The sequence below is a fragment of the Oncorhynchus masou genome, chromosome 17 (genome assembly GCF_036934945.1).
Source record: "Oncorhynchus masou masou isolate Uvic2021 chromosome 17, UVic_Omas_1.1, whole genome shotgun sequence".
Lineage (NCBI taxonomy): Eukaryota > Metazoa > Chordata > Actinopteri > Salmoniformes > Salmonidae > Oncorhynchus > Oncorhynchus masou.
The window spans coordinates 33,045,483-33,071,785 of NC_088228.1; the positions used below are offsets into that span (position 1 = coordinate 33,045,483).

At 41.9% G+C, this 26,303-nt stretch overlaps 2 protein-coding genes and 1 long non-coding RNA gene across 4 annotated transcripts; 1 reads left to right on the forward strand and 2 right to left on the reverse strand.

Moving 5' to 3' along the window:
- Positions 1-690: 690 nt before the first annotated feature.
- Positions 691-3,539, reverse strand: LOC135558885 (uncharacterized). The gene is made up of 2 exons (XR_010458412.1): positions 3,268-3,539; positions 691-1,125 (listed from the first exon to the last, which is right to left on the reverse strand). It is a non-coding gene; the product is annotated as an uncharacterized LOC135558885 (long non-coding RNA).
- A 2,302-nt stretch (positions 3,540-5,841) lies between these two features.
- LOC135558884 (transcription factor Jun-like) lies at positions 5,842-7,723 on the forward strand. Its single transcript, XM_064993085.1, has one exon. It carries the CDS (start codon positions 6,241-6,243, stop codon positions 7,189-7,191), a length of 951 nt encoding a protein of 316 aa, XP_064849157.1. The 5' UTR covers positions 5,842-6,240; the 3' UTR covers positions 7,192-7,723.
- A 2,008-nt stretch (positions 7,724-9,731) lies between these two features.
- Positions 9,732-24,500, reverse strand: LOC135558886 (transcriptional adapter 1-like). Of its 2 annotated transcripts, XM_064993086.1 has the most exons (8): positions 24,400-24,500; positions 21,490-21,581; positions 18,204-18,269; positions 18,015-18,112; positions 17,682-17,894; positions 17,320-17,471; positions 12,355-12,511; positions 9,732-12,139 (listed from the first exon to the last, which is right to left on the reverse strand). In XM_064993086.1, the coding sequence occupies exons 1-8, from the start codon at positions 24,471-24,473 to the stop codon at positions 11,987-11,989; spliced, it is 1,005 nt and encodes a 334-aa protein (XP_064849158.1). In that variant the 5' UTR covers positions 24,474-24,500; the 3' UTR covers positions 9,732-11,986. The 2 variants fall into 2 exon arrangements, with proteins under 2 accessions (XP_064849158.1, XP_064849159.1); XM_064993087.1 differs by lacking the exon at positions 21,490-21,581 and having other exon boundaries at positions 24,400-24,491.
- Positions 24,501-26,303: the final 1,803 nt, after the last annotated feature.

Consider the following 26,303-nt stretch of genomic DNA (forward strand, 5'->3'; position numbering starts at 1 on the left):
GGCGGTCCTCATGAGAGCCAGTTTCATCATAGCGCTTGATGGTTTTTAAGACTGCATTTGAAGAAACTTTCAAAGTTCTTGAAATTTTCCGGACTGACTGATCTTCACGTCTTAAATGATGGACTGTCATTTCTCTTTGCTTATTTGAGCTGTTCTTGCCATAATATAGACTTGGTATTTAACCAAATAGAGCCATCTTCTGTATACCACCCCTACAACACAACTGATTGGCTCAAACACAATAAGAAGGAAAGAAATTCCACAAATTAACTTTCAACAAGGCACACCTGTTAATTTAAATGCATTCCTGGTGACTACCTAATGAAGCTGGATGAGAGAATGCCAAGAGTGTGCAAAGCTGTCATCAAGGCAAAGGATGGCTACTTTGAAAAATCTGAAATATAAAATATATTTGATTTGTTTAACACTTTTTTGGTTAACACATGATTCCATGAAACTATGTTATTTCATAGTTTGGATGTTTTCACTATTATTCTACAATGTAGAAAATAATACAAATAAAGAAAAACCCTTGAATGAGCAGGTGCATCCAAACGTTTGACTGGTACTGTGTGTGTATATATGTGTGTATATATATATATATGTATGTGTGTGTGTGTGTGTGTATATATATATATATATATATATATATATATATATATTACTCAAAAAATAAAGGGAACACTGAAATCTGAATGAATTAAATATTCTTATTAAATACTTTTTTCATTACATAGTTGATGTGCTGACAACAAAATCACACAAAAATGATCAATGGAAATCAAATTTAGCAACCCATGGAGGTCTGGATTTGGAGTCACACTCAAAATTAAAGTGGAAAGCCACACGACAGGCTGATCCAACTTTGATGTAATGTCCTTAAAACAAGTCAAAATGAGGCTCAGTAGTGTGTGTGGCCTACACGTGCCTGTATGACCTCCCTACAACACCTGGGCATGCTCCTGATGAGGTGGCGGATGGTCTCCTGAGGGATCTCCTCCCAGACCTGGACTAAATCATCCGCCAACTCCTGGACAGTCTGTGGTGCAACGTGGCATTGGTGGATGGAGCGAGACATGATGTCCAATGCCACTCTACTGGGTCTAATTCGACCATGAACAACACCTGCAGGAGAGAGAGAAATCATTAACGAAGGTTACTAGGGTAAGTCGGGATCTGTTTTTTTTTTATAGGTTATGGTCCCAAACATTGAATTAAAACATATAAACATATGTAGAGACTCATTGATAGTGAGTGATATTTTTTTGCGTGGAATTTCAACCATAATTTTGGACTCCATTTCAGTCTGCTGCATTTGATATCCATATTGTGCAAAACACAACTCCCTAAACATTTGATTTAAACAGGGACAACACGACGGGAAACTAACTTTTTTGAAACATTACTTTACGTCGAAGTTCACAATTTATGTTGATAACAACGTTCTGATTTCCAATGGAACGCATTAGTGGCCAAAAAGGGTAGTCGTTGTGGTCTCGCATACCAAGGCATGTGTGTATTCATTCAGACAATTCTGTTGCAAAATATTTCTTAAACGGAAGTAAAAGAAACGAAACGGGGAGGGACTTGACTGAATTTGTCCAATAGAAAATCTTGTTTTAATGACACCCTAGCCCAGAGAGGTTACTCTTTGGTTTGGTCAGCTTCGTAAACAGTGAGTCTGCGACACTGGCAGCTCATTATCCTACACACACAAATCTGAAATTACATTAGCCCACTAAATGTACTGAATCTAAAGACTTTAGGTCAAATGCACCGTTTTGAAATTCGGTACATAGCTCCCTCTCCTCACAAGGAACAAATTTGCCTCAGGGACCAATAAGGTCTGCCATGATGGATTTTTTTTGAATATTGTTAAAACGCTACTCTTCTGGCAACAAATCTGCACAAAACTTGACATGTGTGATCTATGCACAAAAGTCTCTCAACACAATATTTTCCAGACCAGTACCTAAAATAACATGGCCGCTGTTGACCAATAAACACTCACGTGGGCGTGATCTGGCTCATAAATGTATATACATCTGTAAAGGATATCCATATTGTAACACCATTTGGTACACATGTTGCAAACACTGTTAAGACTCAATATGTCTTAATCTGTTTGACTCAGAGTGCTGAAATTTGGCATACATGCTCAGGGATACGAGTCTAGCTAACCTACACGCTCTCTCAGACACCACTGGACTGATTTTGACAAAACATGGGTGAATGACGCATCTTGCCATAGAGAATCCTCATTTACAACAGTACACTGTTTGGCCCAAAGGGGGCATTGCATACTTGGGGGCGACATGTTTACTGTTGCCTTATTTTAAAGTGAGGATGTCGGGAAACTAATCTATATGTATAAAAAATGCTCTGCCAAGATTAGACCTTCAAATGGGATTGACCTCAATTGAAAAAAAGGCATACACTTCTTAGAAATAGGTGATAACATAGATGAGTCAGGGTCATTAGAGTCTAACACAGATTTAAAAAAAACATTCAGTCAGAATTGGAAGACAATCCTACTGACCCTGCCAAGACTACAAGGGCAAATACAGTATCTTACTATTGTGTTATTTTCTTAGAAAGTATAAACACTTAAAGCCAAGGGCAAACAGAGAAGCAGTGCACATTTAGCAGGCTGTGTTAGGGCCATACATAAATAGAGGAAGGAGAGGATGGAGGAAAACATAGCAGCAGGACAGGAAGAAACAGATGGTCGTTAACAAACACTGTAGACATACACATGAGTGAGTGAGTGAGCGGCCAATCTAACTTTCCTCTATTCATGAACAACAAATGCAAAGGGAACTCTCCACATTTTGGATAGAGCAGAGCACAGACAGGAAGAGTGTGTTTTCATGGGCTAAGGATCCATCACTTTCCAATAAAGGATAGCTTATGGCAGCTGGGTCTGGGTCTAAACTCTTGATTACGCCTCATGTCCACATGCATCAAACTCTTTACTTTCTTGCGGAAGTCATTCATTGTCAATGAAGCAATCCGCAACGCTACGTTGGGGGTGCCGCAATAGGCTGCGGTGCATTCTTTGTACCGCATGCATTCAATATTTTCCACTCGTGGGTTGCTTTACTGTGTGGTGGTACAAACAGAAGCACAGTCAGAGACTAACAAGCTTAGCTTTTAGCTACTGTAGTTGAAAAGCGAAGCACATGTGCGTCAAGCACGGACAATGTGGACTAGACATCCAGCAAAACAAAACGCATATGCATCTGGTGGACATCGGGCAATACAGACCTCCATGCAGTGGAAGCAGCTGGCTGAGCCAGGGGGAAGAAGGTGGTGTTATCTAGAGGTTACCCATCAGGCCACTGAACAGGAAGCAGGGACAGAGGAACAGGAAGTATGGCCAGGTCAGCTGTAGGCTGATGGGAAAAATTCCCAGTTACAGTAATAAACACAGCAGCGTGCTGGGGGATATGTGTAAACCTATTTTATCTTCAGCAAAGAGACTGCTGAGAGACCAGTCTCGAGTCTTGCAAGCTCCATACAGAGAATGCAGGTGTGTGTTTTTTTTTTGGGCCTATGTGTGTTTGATCTGTCCCTGTGACTGTGTGCATGACTGTGGTATTGGAACTTTGTTGTTGAATCCATTTGTTGTTAGTATCATTATCGTGACAGGAGGAACAGACTTTCCAAAATATTCCAATCTGGAATTCACACTGAAGCTGTCAATATCTCCAAATGGTGGTTGTTGTTCTGCTGTCAAGGCAACCTGAAGACAAGTGTGTCATCTCAGGGTTGATCTCACAGCAAGGACAGCGCACAGAGACAATACCAGTGCTATCAGTGCATGAGTTTGCTTGAGACTGAGGAGTAACACTGAGGCCCATTGAGCTCTACTGGGACTGGAAAGAGTTTCTCCACACATGGCATATTACAGACAGATCATAAGACATATTTCCATCTATTCAGGGAAATAATGAAAAACGTAGTTAGAGAGTTTACATTCAGTAATGCTAATACCTAGGATATGTATTTGCATGGTAGTACCTATGTAATTACAGTGTAGAAACACATTGTTGCTACATACAGGTAACTGCCAAAATAATGGAAGCACTTGAGGGATGCAAAGTACTGTATATTGAAGACAGGTTATTCCACACAGGTGTGGTTCCTGAGTTAATTAAACAATGAACATCCCATCATGCTTAGGGTCATGTATAAAACTGCTGGGCAGGCCATTATTTATTTGTCCGCATAGGATGAGAATGTCCCCATCCACAGGGCATGAATGGTCAATGAATGGTTTGATGAGCATGAAACGATGTAAACCACATGCCCTGGCCATTTCAGTCACCAGAGCTCAACCCAATTGAACACTTATGGGAGTTTTCCACCACCATCAACAAAACACAAAATGATGGTATTTCTTGTGGAAGAATAGTGTTGCAACCTTCTGATAGAGTTCCAGACACTTGTAGAATCTATGCCAAGGTGCATGGAAGCTGTTCTGTCTCGTGGTGGCCCAACACCCAATTAAGACACTTTGTGCTGGTGTTTCCTTTATTTTGGCAGATGCCTACTTGCAATACCTGTACTTGAAGCAACCCTTAAAATGTGAGGCACAATGTTCTATTTGATATTCAGTTGAACATTTTCCTTCCCCGATATAACCAATGCAGAATGGATCACCTGAAAAGCAAAAAAAAAAAAACAGGGGGAGCCACCCCCTCCCTCCTCCCTCTCACACACCAGAAGTAGTCTTCTCCAAAATGATTGACACCCTTGATAAAGATGAGCAAAAAAGACTATCAAATAAATAATTAAAATACTGAGCTATATCGTATGCTCAGCATATTAAGAAATATATATTATTTTAAAATAGCACAATTGCTTGTAGAAAGATATTTTGTTTAACAAGTAGCCTAATACTTATTGTCACCCTGGCTTTCAATATTCCAGCACTATTACTTTGCTACTATGGCCAATGTATTGCCTTACCTCCTTACGCCATTTGCACACACTGTATATAGACTTATTATATTGTGTTAATGACTGTATGTTTGTTTATTCCAGGTGGACCTCGGTGTTGTTGTTTGTCACACTGCTTTGCTTTATCTTGGCCAGGTCGCAGTTGTAAATGAGAACTTGTTCTCAACTGGCCTACCTGGTTAAATAAAGGTGAAATTTAAAAAAAATCAAACACATATTTTACAGTAGGTATGAGGTACAAGATCCCTCACAATGTGTTCTCCAATCTCATAAACATTTTAGAAAAAGGATGTGCCGTTATCCTCGCAAAGGTGCTGGAGTATTGAAAACAGGGCTGCCAATAATTTTGTAATTAATTTTTTTGTGAAAAAAAAACGTATTACTTGTTAAAAAAAACATATCTTTCTCTGAGTAATTGTGTTAGTATATAATTTCCCATTTTTTGCATGAAATATAGCTCAGTATTTGATTTATTTATTTGATATCGTTTTTTTGCGAATCTTTATCAAGGGTGACAATAATTTGTGTGGTGACTGTGGTGCCAAATCGCCACGCTTCCACCTACAAAGGCAAAGAGCAAAAGAAGGAAAGCAAATATTGTGAAAGCTGTTATTCAAAAGGAAATCAAGTCAACCTGATTAAGATTGGGTTGCGAAATAGAGCGGGTAACAATATTTTCAAAAACAATACGTAATCCCAGAGGACACCGCTCCTTTTACTGCATTACCTAATCCCATCAACCATTGCGGGAGGCGGGAACATGGCTGGTTGTCCACGCAACGTGCATGTCATTACAAAAAGTAACGCCCATCACATCATCTCAAACCAATAGAAAGCCTTAGAAATTACATCATTGTTATTTTCAGTATAGCAGCAGCATAGAAGTGGATAAAGTTCGTCTCCACGTTGGAAGTGCTAGAAAGTACATTGTATCGAGTGAGATACAGCATCTGCTTAGAAAAGAAAAGCCTTATTTCAGTTGGCAAATCGAATAAAACAATTATTAATTGAAAAGACGTATATCGATTGAGGAAGTGAATATTTTTGTTTGATACTATTCTTCTTTTATCAAGTCTCAAGAAAAGTTTCCACGTAGGACATCAAAAGTTGTCCTCCGACTTGAGTTTCGAACATTAGTCTACTTGTCCTAAAATTGTCAAAAGATTGGGGACATCGGATTGCAGTTTATCACTCCAAATTGTTTATTGCAATTTCAACAGTTGATGCTTTTATTTTTTCCCAACAACTATCTTCGAGATAAAGACCAGTCAATTGATGCCCACCAAGATGGAAGCTACATTCTATGACGAATCGGTAAATGGTCAGCAAGGCGCAGTGGGTGGATATCATGGGTTTAACCCGAATAGTATGAAGCAGAGTATGACACTGAACCTCAACGACCCTAAAATGTTTAAACCTCATCTGCGGGCGAAAGCTATCGATATACTGACGTCCCCTGATGTGGGGTTATTAAAACTGGCCTCTCCGGAATTGGAAAGGCTCATCATCCAGTCCTGCAATGGTTTGACGACTCCGACCCCAACTCAGTTCCTCTGTCCCAAGAACATCACCGACGAGCAAGAGGGTTTTGCTGAGGGTTTCGTGAGGGCGCTCGCGGAGCTTCATTATCAACAGCATATGCCTAATGGCAGTTGTGACTCTCAGACGAATGCTTCCAACGACATGGCATCCGCATCTACTGTGTTGGACAGTCCTATACCCTACAGCTGCACCGTGCGCCCCGAGCCACCGGAATACACAAACTTGGGCCTTTTCAATCGGACTGTCAGCTCTGCGTCGGCACCTACCGGCGACAGACACTCTTCCGCCAGTTACACGTCCGTCCCGTCCCAAACCCACATCGAGACCCAGCTGCCAGCCCAGCACCCACGGCTACAGCCATTCAAAGAGGAGCCCCAGACGGTGCCCGAGATGAGCGGCGATACCCCTCCGATGTCTCCTATCGACATGGAGAGCCAGGAGAGGATAAAGGCCGAGAGAAAGCGCATGAGGAACAGGGTGGCCGCGTCTAAATGCCGGAAAAGGAAGCTGGAGAGGATCTCGAGGCTGGAGGACAGGGTCAAAAACCTGAAGACGCAACACACAGAGTTGGTCTCTTCTGCCAACGTGCTCCGGGACGAACTGGCACTGCTCAAACAGAAGGTCATGGACCATGTTAACAGCGGGTGCCAACTCATATTGACGCAGCAGCTCCAGGCGTTCTGAACAGCCATAAGACATTGCGGTTTGAGTGAGACTTTTCATTATGGGACCAAACGCAGCTCATATAGGGGCGTGTTCGTCGTCTTTGCCCCCTGACAGAATGGCGACACGAAAAATAAACGTATTCGTGGAATAAATAGGCTAGTGGTGGCTACGGCCAACAAACAGTGGAAATGCCTGTTGATCGATTACGAGTTCTGACATTGTCTAGTATGTATATAGACCAAGTCTAGCACTGAGTTTTCTCACCAGCGACAAGTTGTACAATGTAACACTATAACGTTACGAGACATTGCTTTATTGACACACCTTGTGCGAGGATTGACCCAGAGGTGTTTGTGTACTAGGACTGACACAAAACTGCCTTACTTTCTTAACATTTACATTAATACCATTTTGTGAAAAGGTTCAAATAAATGTTAGACCTGAATGAATACTTTATCATAATACTATTTTTATGCCTGTCTTTTGAGCACTTCAGAAAATACAAATATACGACAAATACAATGTGGAATAAAAAGTCATGAATTGAGAATATTGTCTTTGTTATAATTATAAAGAATCGGGTTTTAAATAGCTTTTATTGGCGCAGAAAACACGTTGAATAGTTCGTTCTTGGATGAGCAGTGAATGCATTTAATGTTTGTTAACAGTAAAATGGGGACAGACTGACCATTGAGTCACTCCAGTGTAGTGTAATCGCTTGGTAGGGGACCGTGCTCCTCGACAACGATTGGACACCGTTTCGGAAATGAGCAGCAAGCAAGCCAAATATGGCAAGAGAGCTCTGGGAGCAGTTACGTTTTCTATGACGGTGGGTCAGGGTGTGCCTAAAATACTGTCTGTCTCCTGTTGTAAATGCTGGTTGGTACTAATAGTCTTACGACTGGTGTTTTAAGGAGCTGAGGTGCTATATAATAAATTACATTAATTATCTTTCATAACGAGTTCCCATGACTGAGAAAAAAAAACATTCTTCAATAGTGTCGTGTAATGTGTTCAATAGATGTGTATACGTGCTCAATAGTGTCAACTACTGCCCCCCTTCACACCTACACTGCTGCTTAAATGATTACCACTATGCTGCTATCCATTGGTTATTGATTGATATTCCCAAGTATCTATTCATACTGCTACTGGTCACTATTACTCCTGTTTACATGTACAGTGCATTTGGAAAGTAATTAAGGCCTCTGGACTTTTCCCCCACATTTTATGTTACAACCTTATACATTTTAGAATGAGTTTTTTCCCCCCTTAATCAATTTACACACAAAATCTCATAATGACAAAGCACAAACAGGTTTGTATACATTTTTTGTAAATTTATATTAAAAATAAAAACAATATAATTTACATAAGTATTCAGAAACTTTACTCAGTACTTTGTTGAAGCACCTTTGGCAGCGATTACAGCCTTGAGTCTTCTTGGGTGTGACACCACAAGCTTGGCACACCTGTATTTGGGGAGTTTCTCCCATTCTTCTTTGCAGATCCTCTCAAGCTCTCTCGGGTTGGATAGGGAGCGTCGCTGCAAAGCCAGAGATGTACAATCAGGTTCAAGTCCAGGCTCTGCCTGGGCCACTCAAGGACATTCAGAGACTTGTTCCAAAGGCACCCCTGTGTTGTCTTGGCTGTGTGCTTAGGGTCGTTGTCCTGTTGGAAGTTGAACCTTCGTCCCAGTCTGAGCGCTCTCGAACAGGTTTTTAATCAAGGATCTCTCTGTACTTAGCTCACTTCATCTTTCCCTCGACCCTGACTAGTCTCCCAGTCCCTGCCGCTGAAAAACATCCACACAGCATGATTCTGCCACCACCATGTTTCACCGTATGGATGGTGCTAGGTTTCCTCCAGATATGACGCTTGGCATTTAGGCCAAAGAGTTCAATCTTGGTTTCATCAGACCAGACCATCTTGTTTCTCATGGTCAGAGTCCATTAGGCGCCTTTGACAAATTCCAAGCGGGCTGTCATGTGCCTTTTACTGAGGAGTGGCTTCTGCATATCCACTCTAACATGAAGACCTGATTGGTGAAGTACTGCAGAGATGGGAGAACATTCCAGAAGGACAACCATCCCCACAGAGAAACTCTGGAGCTCTGTCAGAGTGACCATTGGGTTCTTGGTCACCTCCCTGACCAAGACCCTTCTCCGATTTCTCAGTTTGGCCGGGTGGTCAGCTCTAGGAAGAGTCTTGGCGGTTCCAAATTTCTTCCATTTAAAAGTGATGAAGGCCACTGTGTTCTTGTGGATCTTTTTCTTGGTACTCTTCCCCAGATCTGAGCCTCAACACAATGCGGTCTGAGCTCTCCAGACAATTCCTTTGACTTCATGGCTTGGTTTTGCTCTGGCATGCACTGTCAACTGTGAGACCTTATACAGACAGGTGTGTGCCTTTCCAAATCATGTCCAATCAATTGAATTTACCACAAGTGGACTCCAATCAAGTTGTAGAACCATCAAGGATGATCAATGGAAACAGGATGCCCCTGATCTCAATTTCAAGTCTCATAGCTAGGGTCTGAATACTTTAAATAAAAAGGTATGTTTTATTTTTAATACATTTGCACAAAAAAAAATCTAAAAACCTGTTTTCACTTTGTCATTATGGGGTAATGTGTGTAGACTGAGGATTTTCTAAAAAACAAAACAATTTTAGAATAAGGCTGTAACGTAACAAAATGTGGAAAAAGTCAAGGGGTCTGAATACTTTCCAAATGCACCGTATATAATACCATTAGTATATTACCATAAGTAGTTATATATATCCCTGCTACCAGTCATGTTTTAGGCCAATATACATGTAAACAGGACTATCACGCCTACACGGACACTTGCACACCACTTATGATGCTGCCATACTGTTTACTATTATTATAAGGGATTCACAGCAAAGCTATGCTGAACAAATTTGCCTTAAGAACCCATACGGTCCCTCAGGATAGATTTTCCTCCATCTTGGACATTTTGAAAAATCTTTGAAAAACTTCTCATGAACCATAAATCCAAATTATACCATCTCTTATTAACTTAGTTTTTCTCAAACTAAGGGATTGGTGACAAGATGGCGGAGTTATTGATAAATCAGGAAATCAAGATTTTACATGTCCATTTAAAACCTTTGTAAATCCACAATGGCCTATCAACTTTGTAGGGTCATCAAATACATTACCATGATGAACCATGTTAAGTTTGGCTTTGATATCTTTAAAGTTAGGAAACTATTAACAATTCACTTTGACTATGTAAGGCTAATGTTTAAAGTAATCATAAAATAATCTTCACCTGGACTGAAAGTCTGATACACTCAGAATTTGGTATTTTGAATCATCAAAACAGTCCCTAAACAGTTTGAGAAAATAACATTAATGCATTCAAAGATGGCCACTCTATACCAATAGATGCATATTAGCACATGCTAAAATGTGGAAAAACAAAAATATAATAACTTCAAAGAAATCTTCTCATGAACCATGACACCAAATGTGGAATGTTGGCCCATGCTACATCTTAACTTAGCTTGAGAAAAGCTAAAGGGATTGGTAAAAAGATGGCAGAGTTAACAAATCAAAAATCAGATTTGACGTGTCCATTTAAACCACTGTAAAGCCACTACAAAGTGGCCTTCAACTTGAAACGCATCATGGACGTCCTTAAGATGAACCTATAGATGCATGTTAGCACATATGCTAATAATACTTAAAACATATTCTCATGAACTCATGAAGTCAGATTGAGTCTATATACCAAATCTGGAGTCAATGAATTAGCCTAATGAATTTGACAATGATTAGTTGCTGCATTCAAAGTCGGCCACACTGCACCACAAGATGGCACCATATCACACCAGGGCTATAAAGAACTGAACCGATGGACATGGGCCATGAATCTTGGTAAGTAAACCTTACGTATATGTCCTTACAAGCTGTGTGAACATAAAGTCACTGCAACCTTAGATGGCTGCACCAGACCAGTTGGTGGCACTGTAGATGTCATTGGCAACAGTGGCACCATAAGATACTAGAGTAAATACTATTGGTCAAGTGGACTTTGATATTAAACAAGATCGCTGGTGTAAAAATAATAATAACTAAACAATATACACACACACACACACACACACATACATATTTGTATGCATACTAATGCATGCATTGCTCTGACAAAGTACAGTGAACAAGGACCCAAGTGTACTACTCAGGCATAACTCTACAAGAGCATGTTAATATCGCAATAATAAGGCTGCAACATTTGTACACAGAGGCTTGGGAAATACAACAAATGTAACACTATTCTATCAAACAAATTAACTGACAAAATAAACCCACCAGGTCAGAAATGCACACCTCAAACGTATTAACATCACTAACGGTGCATTTAAAGGAGGGTCAGAGAGGCTATGGGAGAGATATCACTGTGTGCGCACCTGTGTAGACATGTTAGTGCCATAACAAGCTGTCCGTGACCACACCACACTGGGCCTTCATTCCTTCCTTCCTTCCTTTTCATTACAGCACAGCTCTGTGCATCTTAGGCTGGGTTTGCACTCTACCAAGCGTTCGAAAACGTTATTGACACTAGTGTAAAGTGGTGCGTGGTGAAGCGGTTGCAGAGCCTCTACGGAGTAGACCTAGTGGAGTGGAAATCCAGTCTTCGATATCATCCTCTTGCTCTGCTTCAAGGCAGGGTTTAGGGGCCATATGGATGCCTCAACACTGTGTGTTAAACTCTCCATTTGTCTCAGCCATACCCCCACAACAATCTGCCTGTCTATCCACCAGACTGTCTGTGTGTGTGTCTCAGCTGACGAGCAGACCATCGTTCCCTGCGAGGCGTTGGCGGTGCACACGGTCCTGCTCCAGTTCCTCGTGACTAGGATGCCACAGCCGGGACAGAATCCGTTCCATGTTCAGGGCATACATGGTGTGAGAGGGCATCACACCTCGGTGGACCTACGTCAAGGAAAATCATGAACAATATAGTTGTTTGAGTTGATTTTTTTCTTTCACATACAATGACACATATACCTTTTCAGCTTTCCTTTTGATTAGAGAGAAAAATGTTTGTGGAATGCGGTTGAAAAAGCAAATCAATTCAAATGTCAGAATGTTTTTTGTTATAGGTATATCATGTGACGTAAGGCAGATTGAAGCTGTGATTCTCTCACCTGTAACGCTTCCAGGAGATCAAACATGCTGATCGGAGGGAGGGGCGCAAGGAGACGGTCACCAGAACAGGCCAATAGGAGAGCAGCCTGCTGCTCAGCATCGTCTTGTAATAGCTGAGGGGGCAGGCCGGCCAGACGAGATGCACTGTGAGGTGGGCTAGAGTACGGATGAGGAGAGGGAGTCAGAACAAACAGACGAGCATGACAAGAGCCTAAAAGTAATTTATTAGTAAGGGGAAATTCTGCCTGGCCCTAAAACTGCAAAGGACCCTGCCTTTGTAAATAAAATAAAATAAGTATTTTAAAATGGACCTCTATCCAGTCTCCAAGTGGTCCTTTTTGCAGTGTGTTGTATGGGCAGCTCTCCTACCTCACCTTACTGCTACTTCATGTACCTAAAGTATAGTATGTTGTTTTGAACTAACAACCATTTAAGGTAAAACTGAAGTCTATAAAATTACTCTACGTTGACCCTTGATGTTACATCTGAACAGAGCAGTTAAACTTTATTCTACAGTCCGCCGCTTACCATATAGTTACTCATTAAAATGGTAATAGCCTAATAATTGCATTTTTGTTTCTATGCAATTCATTGATACAAGTAGATGTGCAACCAGAGGGGGAAAAAGCTGTAATAAAAAAATATAAACTCTTGACCACCTTTACTCCTTACACAGAGACGCATTCAAAGCTCTCCCTCACCCTCCATTTGGCAAATCTGACCATAATTATATCCTCCTGATTCATTCTTACAAGCAAAAACTAAAGCAGGAAGTACCAGTGACTTGGTCAATAAGAAGGTGGTCAGATGAAGCAGATGCTAAGCTACAGGACTGTTTTGCAAGCACAGACTGGAATATGGTCCGTAATTCTTCCGATGGCATTGAGGAGCACACGTACATACATACCCCAACCAGAAGCCATGGATTACAGGAAACATCCACACTGAGCTAAAGGGAAGAGCTGCTGCTTTCAAGGAGCAGGACTCTAACCCATTAGAATATAAGAAATCCCACTATGCCCTTCAATGAACCATCAAAACAGGTAAAGCATCAATACAGGACTAAGATTGAATCGTACTACACCGGCTCCGATGGCAGTGCTTGCAAACTATTAGACTACAAAGGGAACCACAGCCCCAAGCTGCCCAGTGAGCCTATTTTTATTTATTTAACCTTTATTTAACTAGGCAAGTCAGTAAGAAACAAATTCTTATTTACAATGACGGCCTACCAAAAGACGAAAGGCCTCCTGTGGGATTAAAATACATTCAACATAAATATAGGACAAAACACACACATCACAACAAGAGAGACAACACAACAATACATAAAGAGAGACCTAAGACAACATAGCATGGTAGCAACACCACATGGTAGCAGCACAAAACATGGTACAAACATTATTGGGCAGTCAACAGCACAAAAGGTCAAGAAGGTGGAGACAAAAATACATCACACAAAGCAGCCACAACTGTCAGTAAGTGTCCATGATTGAGTCTTTGAATGAAGAGATTGAGAAACTTCCATATCTACTGGGTGAAATTCCAGTGTGCCATCACAGCAGCAAGATTTGTGACCTGTTGCCACGAGAAAAGGGCAACCAGTGAAGAACACACACCTATGCTTATTTATATTATCTTGTGTCCTTTACCATTTGTACATTGTTAAAACACTATATATATATATATATATATATATGACATTTGTAATGTCTTTGTTTTGAAACTTCTGTATGTGTGATGTTTACTGTTAATTTTTAATTGTTTATTTCACTTTATATATTCACTTTATATATTATCTACCTCACTTGCTTTGGCAATGTTAACACGTTTCCCATGCCAATAATAAAGCCCTTGAATTGAATTGATAAAACTGTCCAGTTTGAGTGTTTGTTGGAGCTCGTTCCATTCACTAGCTCCAGCGAACTGAAAAGAGGAGCGATCCAGGGATGTGTGCGCTTTGGGGACCTTTAACAGAATGTGACTGGCAGAACGGGAGTTGAATGTAGAGGATGAGGGCTGCAGTAAATATCTCAGACAGGGGGAGTGAGGCCTAAGAGGGTTTTATAAATAAGCATCAAACAGCAGGTCTTGCGATGGGTATACAGAGATGAACAGAATACAGAGTAGTACAGAGTGCAGTGATGTGTCCTATAAAAGTGCATTGGTGGCAAATCTGATTTGCCGAATGGTAAAAAACATCTCGCCGCTCGAGAGCACCCTTACCTGCCGATCTATAAATGATGTCTCCGTAATCTAGCATGGGTAGGATGGTCATCTGAATCAGGGTTAGTTTGGCAGCTTGTATGAGGTGACTACTTCAAGCTCTAAACCCTCAGAGGTAGTAATAACACCTGGGGAAGGGCAGCATTCTTCTTACCAAATCACATGACCTTTGTATTGTAGCTGTTCAGAAGGTTAAGGGCAGAGAAAGCTTATTGGACACTAAGAAAGCTTTGTTGTAGAGCATTTAACACAACATCTGGGGAGTGGCCAGCTGAGTAGAAGACTATCATCTGCATATATACTCTCCTTCACTGCAGCCGAGGTGAGTAAAACATTTAAACGTGTTAACCCTCGCAAGGCTGCAAGCCCAGACGGCATCCCCAGCTGCGCCCTCAGAGCATGCGCAGACCAGCTGGCTGGTGTGTTTACGGACATATTCAATCAATCCCTATCCCAGTCTGCTGTTCCCACATGCTTCAAGAGGGCCACCATTATTCCTGTTCCCAAGAAAGCTAAGGTAACTGAGCTAAACGATGACCGCCCCGTAGCACTCACTTCCGTCATCATGAAGTGCTTTGAGAGACTAGTCAAGGACCATATCACCTCCACCCTACCTGACACCCGAGACCCACTCCAATTTGCTTACCGCCCAAATAGGTCCACAGACGATGCAATCTCAACCACACTGCACACTGACCTAACCCATCTGGACAAGAGGAATACCTATGTGAGAATGCTGTTCATCGACTGCAGCTCAGCATTTAACACCATAGTACCCTCCAAACTCGTCATCAAGCTCGAGACCCTGGGTCTCGAAACGCCCTGTGCCACTGGGTACTGGACTTCCTGACGGGCCTCCCAGGTGGTGAGGGTAGGTAACAACATCTCCACCCCGCTGATCCTCAACACTGAGGCCCCACAAGGGTGCGTTCTGAGCCCTCTCCTGTACTCCCTGTTCACCCACGACTGCAACTCAATCATCAAGTTTGCGGACGACACAACAGTGGTAGGCCTGATTACCAACAATGACGAGACGGCCTACAGGGAGGAGGTGAGGGCCCTCGGAGTGTGGTGTCAGGAAAATAACCTCACACTCAACGTCAACAAAACTAAGGAGATGATTGTGGACTTCAGGAAACAGCAGAGGGAACACCCCCTATCCACATCGATGGAACAGTAGTGGAGAGGGTAGTAAGTTTTAAGTTCCTCGCGTACACATCACAGACAAACTGAATTGGTCCACCCACACAGACAGCATCATGAAGAAGGCGCAGCAGCACTTCTTCAACCTCAGGAGGCTGAAGAAATTCAGCTTGTCACCAAAAGCACTCACAAACTTCTACAGATGCACAATTGAGAGCATCCTGTCGGGCTGTATCACCGCCTGGTACGGCAACTGCTCCGCCCACAACCGTAAGGCTCTCCAGAGGGTAGTGAGGTCTGCTGGCAACTTCACCGGGGGCAAACTACCTGCCCTCCAGGACACCTACACCACCCGATGTCACAGGAAGGCCATAAAGATCATCAAGGACAACAACCACCCGAGCCACTGCCTGTTCACCCCGCTATCGTCCAGAAGGCGAGGTCAGTACAGGTGCATCAAAGCTGGGACCGAGAGACTGAAAAACAGCTTCTATCTCAAGGCCATCAGACTGTTAAACAGCCACCACTAACATTGAGTGGCTGCTGCCAACACACTGACTCAACTCCAGCCACTTTAAGACAGTCGTGAAGAGGGCACGACAAAGCCTATTAACCCTCAGGAGACTGAAAAGATTTGGCATGGGTCCTCAGATCCTCAAAAGGGCCCACAGCTGCACCATCCTGACTGGTTGCATAACTGCCTGGTATGGCAACTGCTCGGCCTTCGACCGCAAGGCACTACAGAGGGTAGTGCGTATGGCCCAGTACGTCACTGTGGCCAAGCTTCCTGCCATCCAGTACCTCTATACCAGGCGGTGTCAGAGAAAGGCCCTAAAAATGGTCAAAGACTCCAGCCACCCTAGTCATAGACTGTTCTCTCTGCTACCGCACGGCAAGCTGTACCGGAGCACCAAGTCTAGGTCCAAAAGGCTTCTTAAAAGCTTCTACCCCCAAGCCATAAGACTGCTGGAAAAAATAATCAAGGGCTACGCAGGGTCTTCTTTTACACTGCTGCTACGCTCTGTTTATTATCTATGAATAGTCACTTTAACTCTACCTACATGTAAATATTACCTCCACTAACCGGTGCCCCTGCACATTGACTCTGTACCGGTACCCCATGTATATCACCTAGCTATTATTATTTTACTGCTGCTATTTAATTATTGGTTACTTTTTATTTTCAATGTTTTACCTAAAAATGTTTTCTTAAAAACTACTTAAAGCATTGTTGGTTAAGCAGGGCGGCAGGTAGCCTAGTGGTTAGAGCGTTGGGCCAGTAACCAAAAGGTTGCTGTATCAAATCCCCGAACTGAAAAGTTAAATCTGTCGTTCTGCCCATGAAGGCAGTTAACCCACTGTTCCCCGGTAGGCCATTATTGTAAATAAGAATTTGTTCTTAACTGACTTGCCTAGATAAATAAAGGTGAATAAAAATGTAAGGGCTTGTAAGTAAGCATTTTACTGTAAGGTCTACCTACACCGGTTGTATTTGGCGCATGTGATAAATAACACTTGATTTGATACTTTGTTGAACATTTTTCTAGTTGATTTAAGGCAGCTGAACGCTGCAGAAAGACAATTAACCTCATTACCAATCTGTGACAATGTGGTAGGCTGCCAGGCTGTTCTTCAAGTAGGGCTGGGGGGTGACATCACTGCCGAAGGCGTAGGGGAAGTGTCCATCACGCACTCGGTAGGCCTTCCTCCTGGACACCACAGCAGTCAGCATGTCCTTCAGTTGGTTCTGTGGTAGTGGAGGGAACGACAGGTGAGTGAAGTGTGTGTATGGGGAGGGGGGGGGGCCTGAGTGGACTGATACAACTTGCTGTTGGAAGGGGTACAAAGCCTGTCTCAAAGTATAAAGTAACCTGTGCTGTATGAGAAACATGAAGTCTTACAGCCCTTCTAATATCTTGTACTAGTATCCCATAAAAAACACACACTCGACACATACCTCCACTGCGTGGACCATGGTGCTGACGGCGTCCTCCGTGACGTTGTCCAGGCCCAGCTCAAAAGCGGTGACCATCATGCGGGCCTCCAGCTGGCCCCGGGTGGGCAGCAACAGGGTGTGGGCACTAAGTCTCAGCTCCTCTTCCTCACTCCCAACCTCCCGCGGGCTGAAGGCCTGGGCCGCACTCAGAGGGTTCTGGGGCTGGAAGCGATGCTGGACACGCAACGGGTCACACGCACGGAATTATACTTCACCAACAGGAGAGGTCTGAAGTTTATAAACCATGTATTACTGCCACCTCCCATTATGCATTATTGAAGGACAACAACTCACATCAAATTTCTGTCTGAAGGAGAACTTCTTATTTCCTTTGGCAGGCTTGCCAGGCTTGGAGGCTGAGCTACCTGCCCACTGCAAAGATCCAGCACCCTCTGGAAAAGGGAATGGGTTGCAGTCAGGTTTGTGGTCAACATACAGATGTGTGGTATCCATCGATAGTGATATACTCGATGGAAACCCTACCTGGTGTGGAGACGATTATCTGACAACGTGTGAGAATGGCCAGGAGAAAGTCATTGTGGACATGAACTGAGAGAGAGAAAGAAAAATAAGTAGAGTTTGATTGTAATTCATTCTTTTTTTTGCACTGAGCAGACTAGCTCTGGTCCATACGCTTGTATCAGCTCGTAGTGCAAATCGGATACATGTGCATGGCTAGCGGCTGTAAACAAAGTGCTCTCATTTCATATTTTGGAGAACGGACAACTGAAGAATTCAGTGAAAAGTTAAATCAGAACTCTAGTAACATCTTAACTTTGGTGAGTAATGAAAGTATATTGAAGCCAGTCGCAAAAAAAAAAAAATTGTTGATGGGGGGGATGAATGGAAAGATGCAAGTCGCTGGCATGGACCAGAGCTTGGTTTAAAAACCTTGATGGCTGATGCTATGTATTGGTCAGTGAGAGGTTTTGAAGCCCCAGGTCACCCATTTTGTCACTGCTCAGAAGAAGCAGTCCTCCGTAGGTATTTCGATTAAAATGGACAAAATTACATGTCATTATAGGTTTTGGGGGCAGTAATATTAGAATTTTCCAAAAATTATACTTAAAGTTTTTATATATTTTTTCAATTTTATTTTTAGCTCACATAATATAAAAGTGTGCATTAATTAAGGTGCGTCTGTAATATAATAAATAAGGCAAAAATACATTTAGACATTAATAAATGCATTTTTAAAGCTTCCAAAATATTTTTTACAACAGTGAGGGAGTGCCTAGATGGAGGTGGGGAGCTTCAAAACAGGCCTTTCCCGAAATGCACCTTGGCCTTACCAACCCTGACCCAGTTTAAGATGGAAGTTTACTTAAACTTAGGTTGGAGTCATTAACTTCTTGGTGAACGGGGGGGCAGTATTGAGTAGCTTGGATGAATAAGGTGCCCAGCGTAAACTGCCTGTTTCTCAGCCATAAAAGCTAGAATATGCATATAATTAGTATATTTGGATTTTAAAAACTCTGAAGTTTCTAAAACTGTTTGAATGATGTCTGTGAGTATAACAGAACACATATGACATGTTTCTACGGACTATAACGGAACTTTTTGGACTTTTCGTCCGACCTTTCTGCTGGACTTGCACGCGCGTTGCGGGTTTGGATTTGTTTTCCAAGCAAGCTAACAAAAGGAGGTGTTTGGACATAAATAATATACTTTATTGAACAAATCAAACATTTATTGTGTAACTGGGATTCCTGGGAGTGCATTCTGATGAAGATCAAAGGTAAGTGAATATTTATAATGCTATTTCTGACTAATGTTGACTCCACAACATGGAGGATATCTTTATGGCTTGTTTGGGCTCCGAGAGCTGTACTCAGATTATTGCAAGGTATGCTTTTCCCGTGTTTTTTTCTTAAATCTGTCGCAGTGGTTACATTAAGGAGAGGGACAGTAGCGTCCCACCCCACCAACAGCCAGTGAAAGTGCAGGGCGCCAAATTCAAAACAATCTCATAATTAAAATTCCTCAAGTATTTTACGCCATTTTAAAGATACTGTGGCTGGATTAACGAGAATTGTGTCTGATTTCAAAAAGGCTTTACAGCGAAAGCACCACAAACAATTATGTTAGGTCACCACCAAGTCACAGAAAAACAGCCATTTTTCCAGCCAAATAGAGGAGTCACAAAAAGCAGAAATATAGATAAAAGTAATCACTAAAATGTGATTATCTTCATCAGATGACACTCATAGGACTTCATGTTACAAAATACATGTATGTTTTGTTCGGTAAAGTTCATATTTATATCCAAAAATCTGAGTTTACATTGGCACGTTATGTTCAGTAGTTCCAAAACATCCGGTGATTTTGCAGAGAGCCACATCAATTTACAGAAATTCTCATAATAAACATTGATAAAAGATACAAGTGTTATACATGGAATTTTAGATCCACTTCTCCTTAATGCAACCGCTGTGTCAGATTTCAAAAATCTTCACGGAAAAAGCACACCATGCAATAATCAATAGTACGGCGCTCAGATGACAAAAAAAGCATCAAACAAGGTTCTAAAGACTTGACATCTAGTGGAAGCCTTAGGAAGTGCAATATGACCCCATAGACACTGTATTCGATAGGGCAAGAGTTAAACCTACAAACCTCAGATTTCCCACTTCCTGGTTGGATTTTTTCTCAGGTTTTTGCCTGCCATATGAGTTCTGTTATACTCACAGACATCATTCAAACAGTTTTAGTAACTTCGTGCAGTTTATCAAAATCTACTAATTATATGCAGATTCTAGCTTTTATGGCTGAGTAGCAGGCAGTTTAATTTGGGCACGCTTTTCATCCAAAATTCCCAATGCTGCCCCTACCCTAGAGAAGTTAAACAATTTAAAGGCAAATTTGTGGAGTGTTTGAAAAACAAGTTTTAATGACTACAACCTAAGTGTATGTAAACGTCTGACTTCCAACTGTATATATATACCCGTTCCAAACAGACCCGAGGACAACCTGTATAGAAATAGTCAGATCCAGACTTGGTCCTATCCGAGTGAGGGAGCTGAGTTACTTTATTAACCGGAGGTGATAAAGTGCGAGAAGAGACAGTCTAGCAGGTGGGGCAGGGCAGTACTGTGAGTAACACAGGGAGGAAGGAACCAACAAGCTACACACTCCAGAAAAGCATCTCTCTGTGCGTGTGTGTGTGTGTGTGTGTAGCCCCTTCCGGAAAAGTCTTAATTACACATACCCGAGACAATCATATCAAATCTGACCCAGACCCGAGACACTATTTATAATTCTGGATCCAGACCCGCTCAGGTCCCAGTTTGGGTCTCAGGCAATGTTACCTCTAACCTGCAGGCTTGCAGCTCCCCGGGAATGCCCCCCAGAAGATATATCAGCCCACATCGAGAAGCACAACATTGAACTTCACTCAAATTTTTACTAACACTATGAACATTTCCCTTTACTATGGGAATTGCGATCGAATCAATGCAATGTTAGCCACTTTCAATGCAACATACCAAAACAAAGTATGCAAGAGATTTTGTTTTAGGCAGAACGCATCAGAGTAGGGTTATATTGCATTGATAGGCCTGAGACCCGAGTTAGGCATAACCAATCAGAGCTGCAGTAGGCTTATATGCATGTTCACAGTAAACACTCGCTGGAAGTCACACAGCATTTAGTAAATGTTCAAGTTTGCACTAAGCAGATCTGAAATTTTCTCAGTGCATACATTTCTGTATGAAGACCTCTAGTCGAACCCACAGAAACAGTCAGAATGTTGAATAATTTCTCCACTAACCGTTGTCTTGTGCCAAAAGGCGACGAGCCTCGATGTCAAACTCTTCCTTGCTTATCTTGTGTTTGAACCACAGTTTCAAGTTCGCCCAGTAACTATAAGAGATGCAATTGAGGAAATTAACATTCATGACAACGTTAGCTAAACATTCAGTAAAGTTAACGTAAAGCGTGCGCATACTAGGTTCGATTTGCTCCTGGCAGAACTTGGCTTGGCAAAGTGAACGTCTGTGCCTCGCATACCCTCTTAAAAAGACCTTCACTTGAGAAATTGCAATATTACGGTTCGTCCCTCATGACAACGTAGCAACATAGCCAGTATACACTTCCTCAAAAGAGTCAGAATGAATATAAGATTAATTCATAAATTGTCATTCATTTTGACGTTTTTACAGGAGAGGCCTTAGTCGAGCCATATTACATCTAACTGAGATGTTCGTTGCAGCATTTCTGAAGTAATAAACTAGTCATCTCTCGTTGAACAACAACACGTAGTTCCCACTCCTACAAGCGGGGAGTAGACCGAACTTCGACTTGGGAGAGTATTCGAACACGCCTGGTGTTCAAATTGATTACGTTCGTTGCGGAACAAGAGTTGAGTGGAGATGAACAGACTCAGTTCAGTCAGTCCAGTTTTGTCAGTCATCCTGATGAGTCGTTCCCAGCTTGCTAGTTTATGCTTGTGGCTAGAAACTTATCTGCTGAAGGTTGGTCTTGGGACTGTTCAGAATTATTCCATTTTAATCTGATTCATTTTTATTTTTTCTACCTTTTACACTTGTAACTTTATACGTCATACCTGTATACAGGTTGAACATTGCCAATTTTGACACTCATAAACTCCTAAATTGGAACGCAGTGGCTGTACAGTAACATGCTATACTTGACTTCTGAGCTCAGGGTCTCCGCTTCACAGTTCTGTATGGGTTTTGACCGACAGACGTTCTGAACTTGAGCACGGAGTGCCACAAGAAGTTGACCCAATCCCTCCTGCGAATTGGGACTTTTGAAAATGTTTTGTTTTCTGAGTGAAGGAAATGCTGTAAATAACGAGGACACCAGTGAGGCCAAAATTGCACTGAACATCTCCATATCACAAAACTCATGTAATATACTGTGTCAACGTTTATGATCACTATGTTTTATGTAATTACAAGATGACATGGCATTATACACTGGGTTGTCCTGAACAGAATGAGCCTGTTTGTTGTATTGTAAAGAGCATTTGCTCTGGACCACGCATCAGAACGCACTCATGACTCCATTCCATGCGCACCAAAAGTACGATCTGCTTTTCTGAATTGCCTTGTGAAAGCGTAACACTGTAAAATCGTATTTTATAATTTAGCTAGTCATGTTGTCACATTATACCCACCTGACCCAGATTGCGATTTATAATGGATTGCGTAAACAGTAGAACAAAAACGCCACAAAACGAACTGTTCAGGGTGGATGCGGACGCCTTTAGTCGCACAATTTTACATCTACCTAAGATGTTTGGTGCAGTATTTCTCAAGTGGAAAAATGTGCATAAAAACTAGTCAACTGTCGTCGAATGACAAACACCTAATTGAAAAATCCCTACTGTTGACCAATCAGTGACGAAGGGGCGTAGACTTTGAATACCGAACTTCGACTTGCCTCAAGAAAAAGTGTGTGTGCTAAAAAAACCCTGCGAACGCCCAACGTTTTTTTTTTTAATATATGCGGGAATCGTGTACTCCCGAGTCGATATTCACGTAATAAAAGGAATTCCCATCGACCACAAGTTGCTGTTTCGAGCACCGGGTCGTCGTTTGATATTACTACTTTTTCCATAACGACAATACAAGTTTGACGTTGGGCGAAAAAAATAATGTTCATAATGTACCTATGACAATTGTCTACAGACATGTCGATAACCAGACTTTAGACTTGCTTTCAATGAGAATAACAAAGTCATTACACATACTTTTTAAAAGTAGTTTTGAACGATAAATTGGCTAAAACAAGCAGACAAGAAAATTGCATTTGTAAAAAGAGCCAATGGGGTAACCATAGGTTGTTTTACCCACAGGCGGGCGCGGTCGCGATGTTATACCTATGGGTGTGTTGGTAAATCCACTCTGGAGTGCCGAACTGCCTTCTGGGCGTTCGTAAATTGAGAGCATTGTCAGATTGCCCGTTAGTAAATTCAGAGGTCCACTGGACGCTCTGGCCGAGGAGTAGAGTTGATCCGAGCAGTCAAGCCGTTTTGAGCTCCCGAATGGCACAGTGGTCTGGGGCACTGCATCTCAGTGCAAGAGGCGAAACTACAGTCCCTGGTTCGAATCCAGGCTGTTTCACATCCGGCAGTGATTGGGAGTCCCATAGGGCAGCGCACAATTAGCCCAGCGTCATTCATTGTAAATAAGAATTTGTTCTTAACTGACTTGCCTAGTTAAATAAAGGTTAAATGTACAAAATTATAATAATTTAAAAGCACCCAAGCAAAATGGCTAAATAAAGTTAGCTAGTTTGCTAGTTACTTCCAGACACAAATAAGAGAACACCTCACTGACCATTTCACTCAGCCTAACGGAGCTGGTTAAGCTGCTTTTCATGGCAACAATTTTAATAACTTTTTTTGCCGAAATGTACAGTCATATTAAACGGGTGTTGCGCGTTCGGAAATGCATCAGTTACTCTTCACTCTAGCACACTCAGGCAAGAAGCTCAAAAATCGAGCAGATAGCCAGCGCGAATTTACGAACGCACCGATAATACCGACTGGGAAACAAGCTACCGGCTTTAGCTAGCTAGATAATACATAGCCGTTAGCAGAGAGCTAGTTTTAGCTATCCATTTGTGGCCGATTAAAACAACTTTCGAAATAGGAAAGTTAAAAAGAAAAGTGTAAGGACAACATCAAACCAACCAATAGTTGCTTACTTACTGTTTAACATTATCACCAATTGCGTCAGTTAAATGTTTCTTGGCAATTTCAAGCTCAGTAGCATGGGCTGCCATAACGACGTCTATACAAGTGTTGGACGAAATCATTCCGCGCCTGGGCTGCATCTTCTTTTTTCTGTTATCGTAAGTGTGTGCATCAGCAAAAGGTGTAATAGCGCCACCTATGAACTTGGAATATAGGAAAACACACACACACACACTTCTGCAATTACAATTTCCTGCCAGCAGAGAGCACACATGCCTCATGAGACAGTGCTGTGTATTATTATCAGTGCATTCGGAAAGTCAGACCCATTGACCTTTTCCACATTCTGTTAGCTTACCTTAGTTTTTTCCCCTCATCAATCGACACACAATACCCTACAAAGCAAAAACAGGTTTTTAGACATTTTAGCAAATGTGTTAGTAATCAAAATTATTAAATCAAATGTATTAAGAAACACCTTTGGCAACGATTACAGCCTCAACTCTTGATGGGTGTGACGCTTCTAAGCTTGGCACACCTGTATTTGGGAAGGTTCTCCCATTCTTCTCTGCAGATCCTCTCAAGCTCTGTCAGGTTGGATGGGGAGCGTCGCTGCACAGCTATTTTTTATTTAACCTTTATTTAACTAGGTAAGTCCGTTAAGATCAAATTCTTATTTACAATAACGGCCTAGGAACAGTGGGTTAACTGCCTTGTTCAGGCAGTACTTATGTAAATGTGATTTTTCAGTCCATTTTTTTGATAAATGAGCAAACATTTGTACTGTGCCTAGAGAAAGTATTCACCCCACTTGGCATTTTTCCTATTTTGTGGCCTTACAACCTGGGATTCAAATATACTTTTGGGAGATTTATATCATTTGATTTACACAACATGCTTTGAAGATGCAAAATATCTTTTATTGTGAAACAAACAAGAAATAATACACACACAAAAAAAAAGAAAACTGAGTGTGCATAACTATTCCCCTCCAAAGTCAATACTTTGTAGAGCCACCTTTTGCAGCAATAACAGCTACAAGTCCCTTGGGATATGTCGCTGTAAGCTTGGCACATCTAGCCACTGGGGTTTTTGTCCATTCATCAAGGCAAAACTGCTCCTGCTCCTTCAGGTTGGATGGGTTCCTGATGGTGTACAGCAATCTTTAAGTCATACCACAGATTCTCAATTGGATTGAGGTCTGGGCTTTGACTAGGCCATTCCAAGACATTTAAATGTTCCCCTTAAACCACCCAAGTGTTGCTTTAACAGTATGCATCGGGTCATTGTCCTGCTGGAAGGTGAACCTCCGTCCCAATCTCAAATCTCTGGAAGACTGAAACAGGTTTCCCTCAAGAAGTTCCCTGTATTTAGCACCCTCCATCATTCCTTCAATTCTGACCAGTTTCCCAATACCTGCCTATGAAAAATGATGGTGGATGGTGTTCTCGGGGTGAATCTGGGTCAGGTGGGGTTTCCTTGAAGGCCAAAAAGCTCAATTTTAGTCTCATCTGACCAGAGTACCTTCTTCCATATGTTTGGGGAGTCTCCCACATGCCTTTTGGTGAACACCAAACGTGTTTGCTTATTTCTTCTTTCAGCAATGATTTCTTTATGGCCACTCTTCCGTAAAAGCCCAACTCTGTGGAGTGTATGGCTTAAAGTGGTCCTATGAACAGATACTCCAATCTCCGCTGTGGAGTTTTGAAGCTCCTTCAGGGTTATCTTTGGTCTCTTTGTTGCCTCTGATTAATGCCCTCCTTGTCTGGAGTTTTGGTGGGCGGCCCTCTCTTGGCAGGTTTGTTGTGGTGCATTATTCTTTCAATTTTTTTAATAATGGGTTTAATGGTGCTCCGTGGGATGATCAAAGTTTCTGATATGTTTTTGTAACCCAACCCTGATCTGTACTTCTCCACAAC

Coding starts and splice junctions, on each gene's coding strand:
- LOC135558884 (XM_064993085.1), top strand. CDS start 6,241: ATGCCCACCAAGATGGAAGCTACATTCTATGACGAATCGGTAAATGGT.
- LOC135558886 (XM_064993086.1), bottom strand. CDS start 24,473: ATGGCAGCCCATGCTACTGAGCTTGAAATTGCCAAGAAACATTTAACT. Junction 18,270..21,489: donor CCTTTTGGCACAAGACAACG/GTTAGTGGAGAA, acceptor TCTCTCTCTCAG/TTCATGTCCACAATGACTTT. Junction 12,512..17,319: donor TACCACATTGTCACAGATTG/GTAATGAGGTTA, acceptor TCCGTACTCTAG/CCCACCTCACAGTGCATCTC.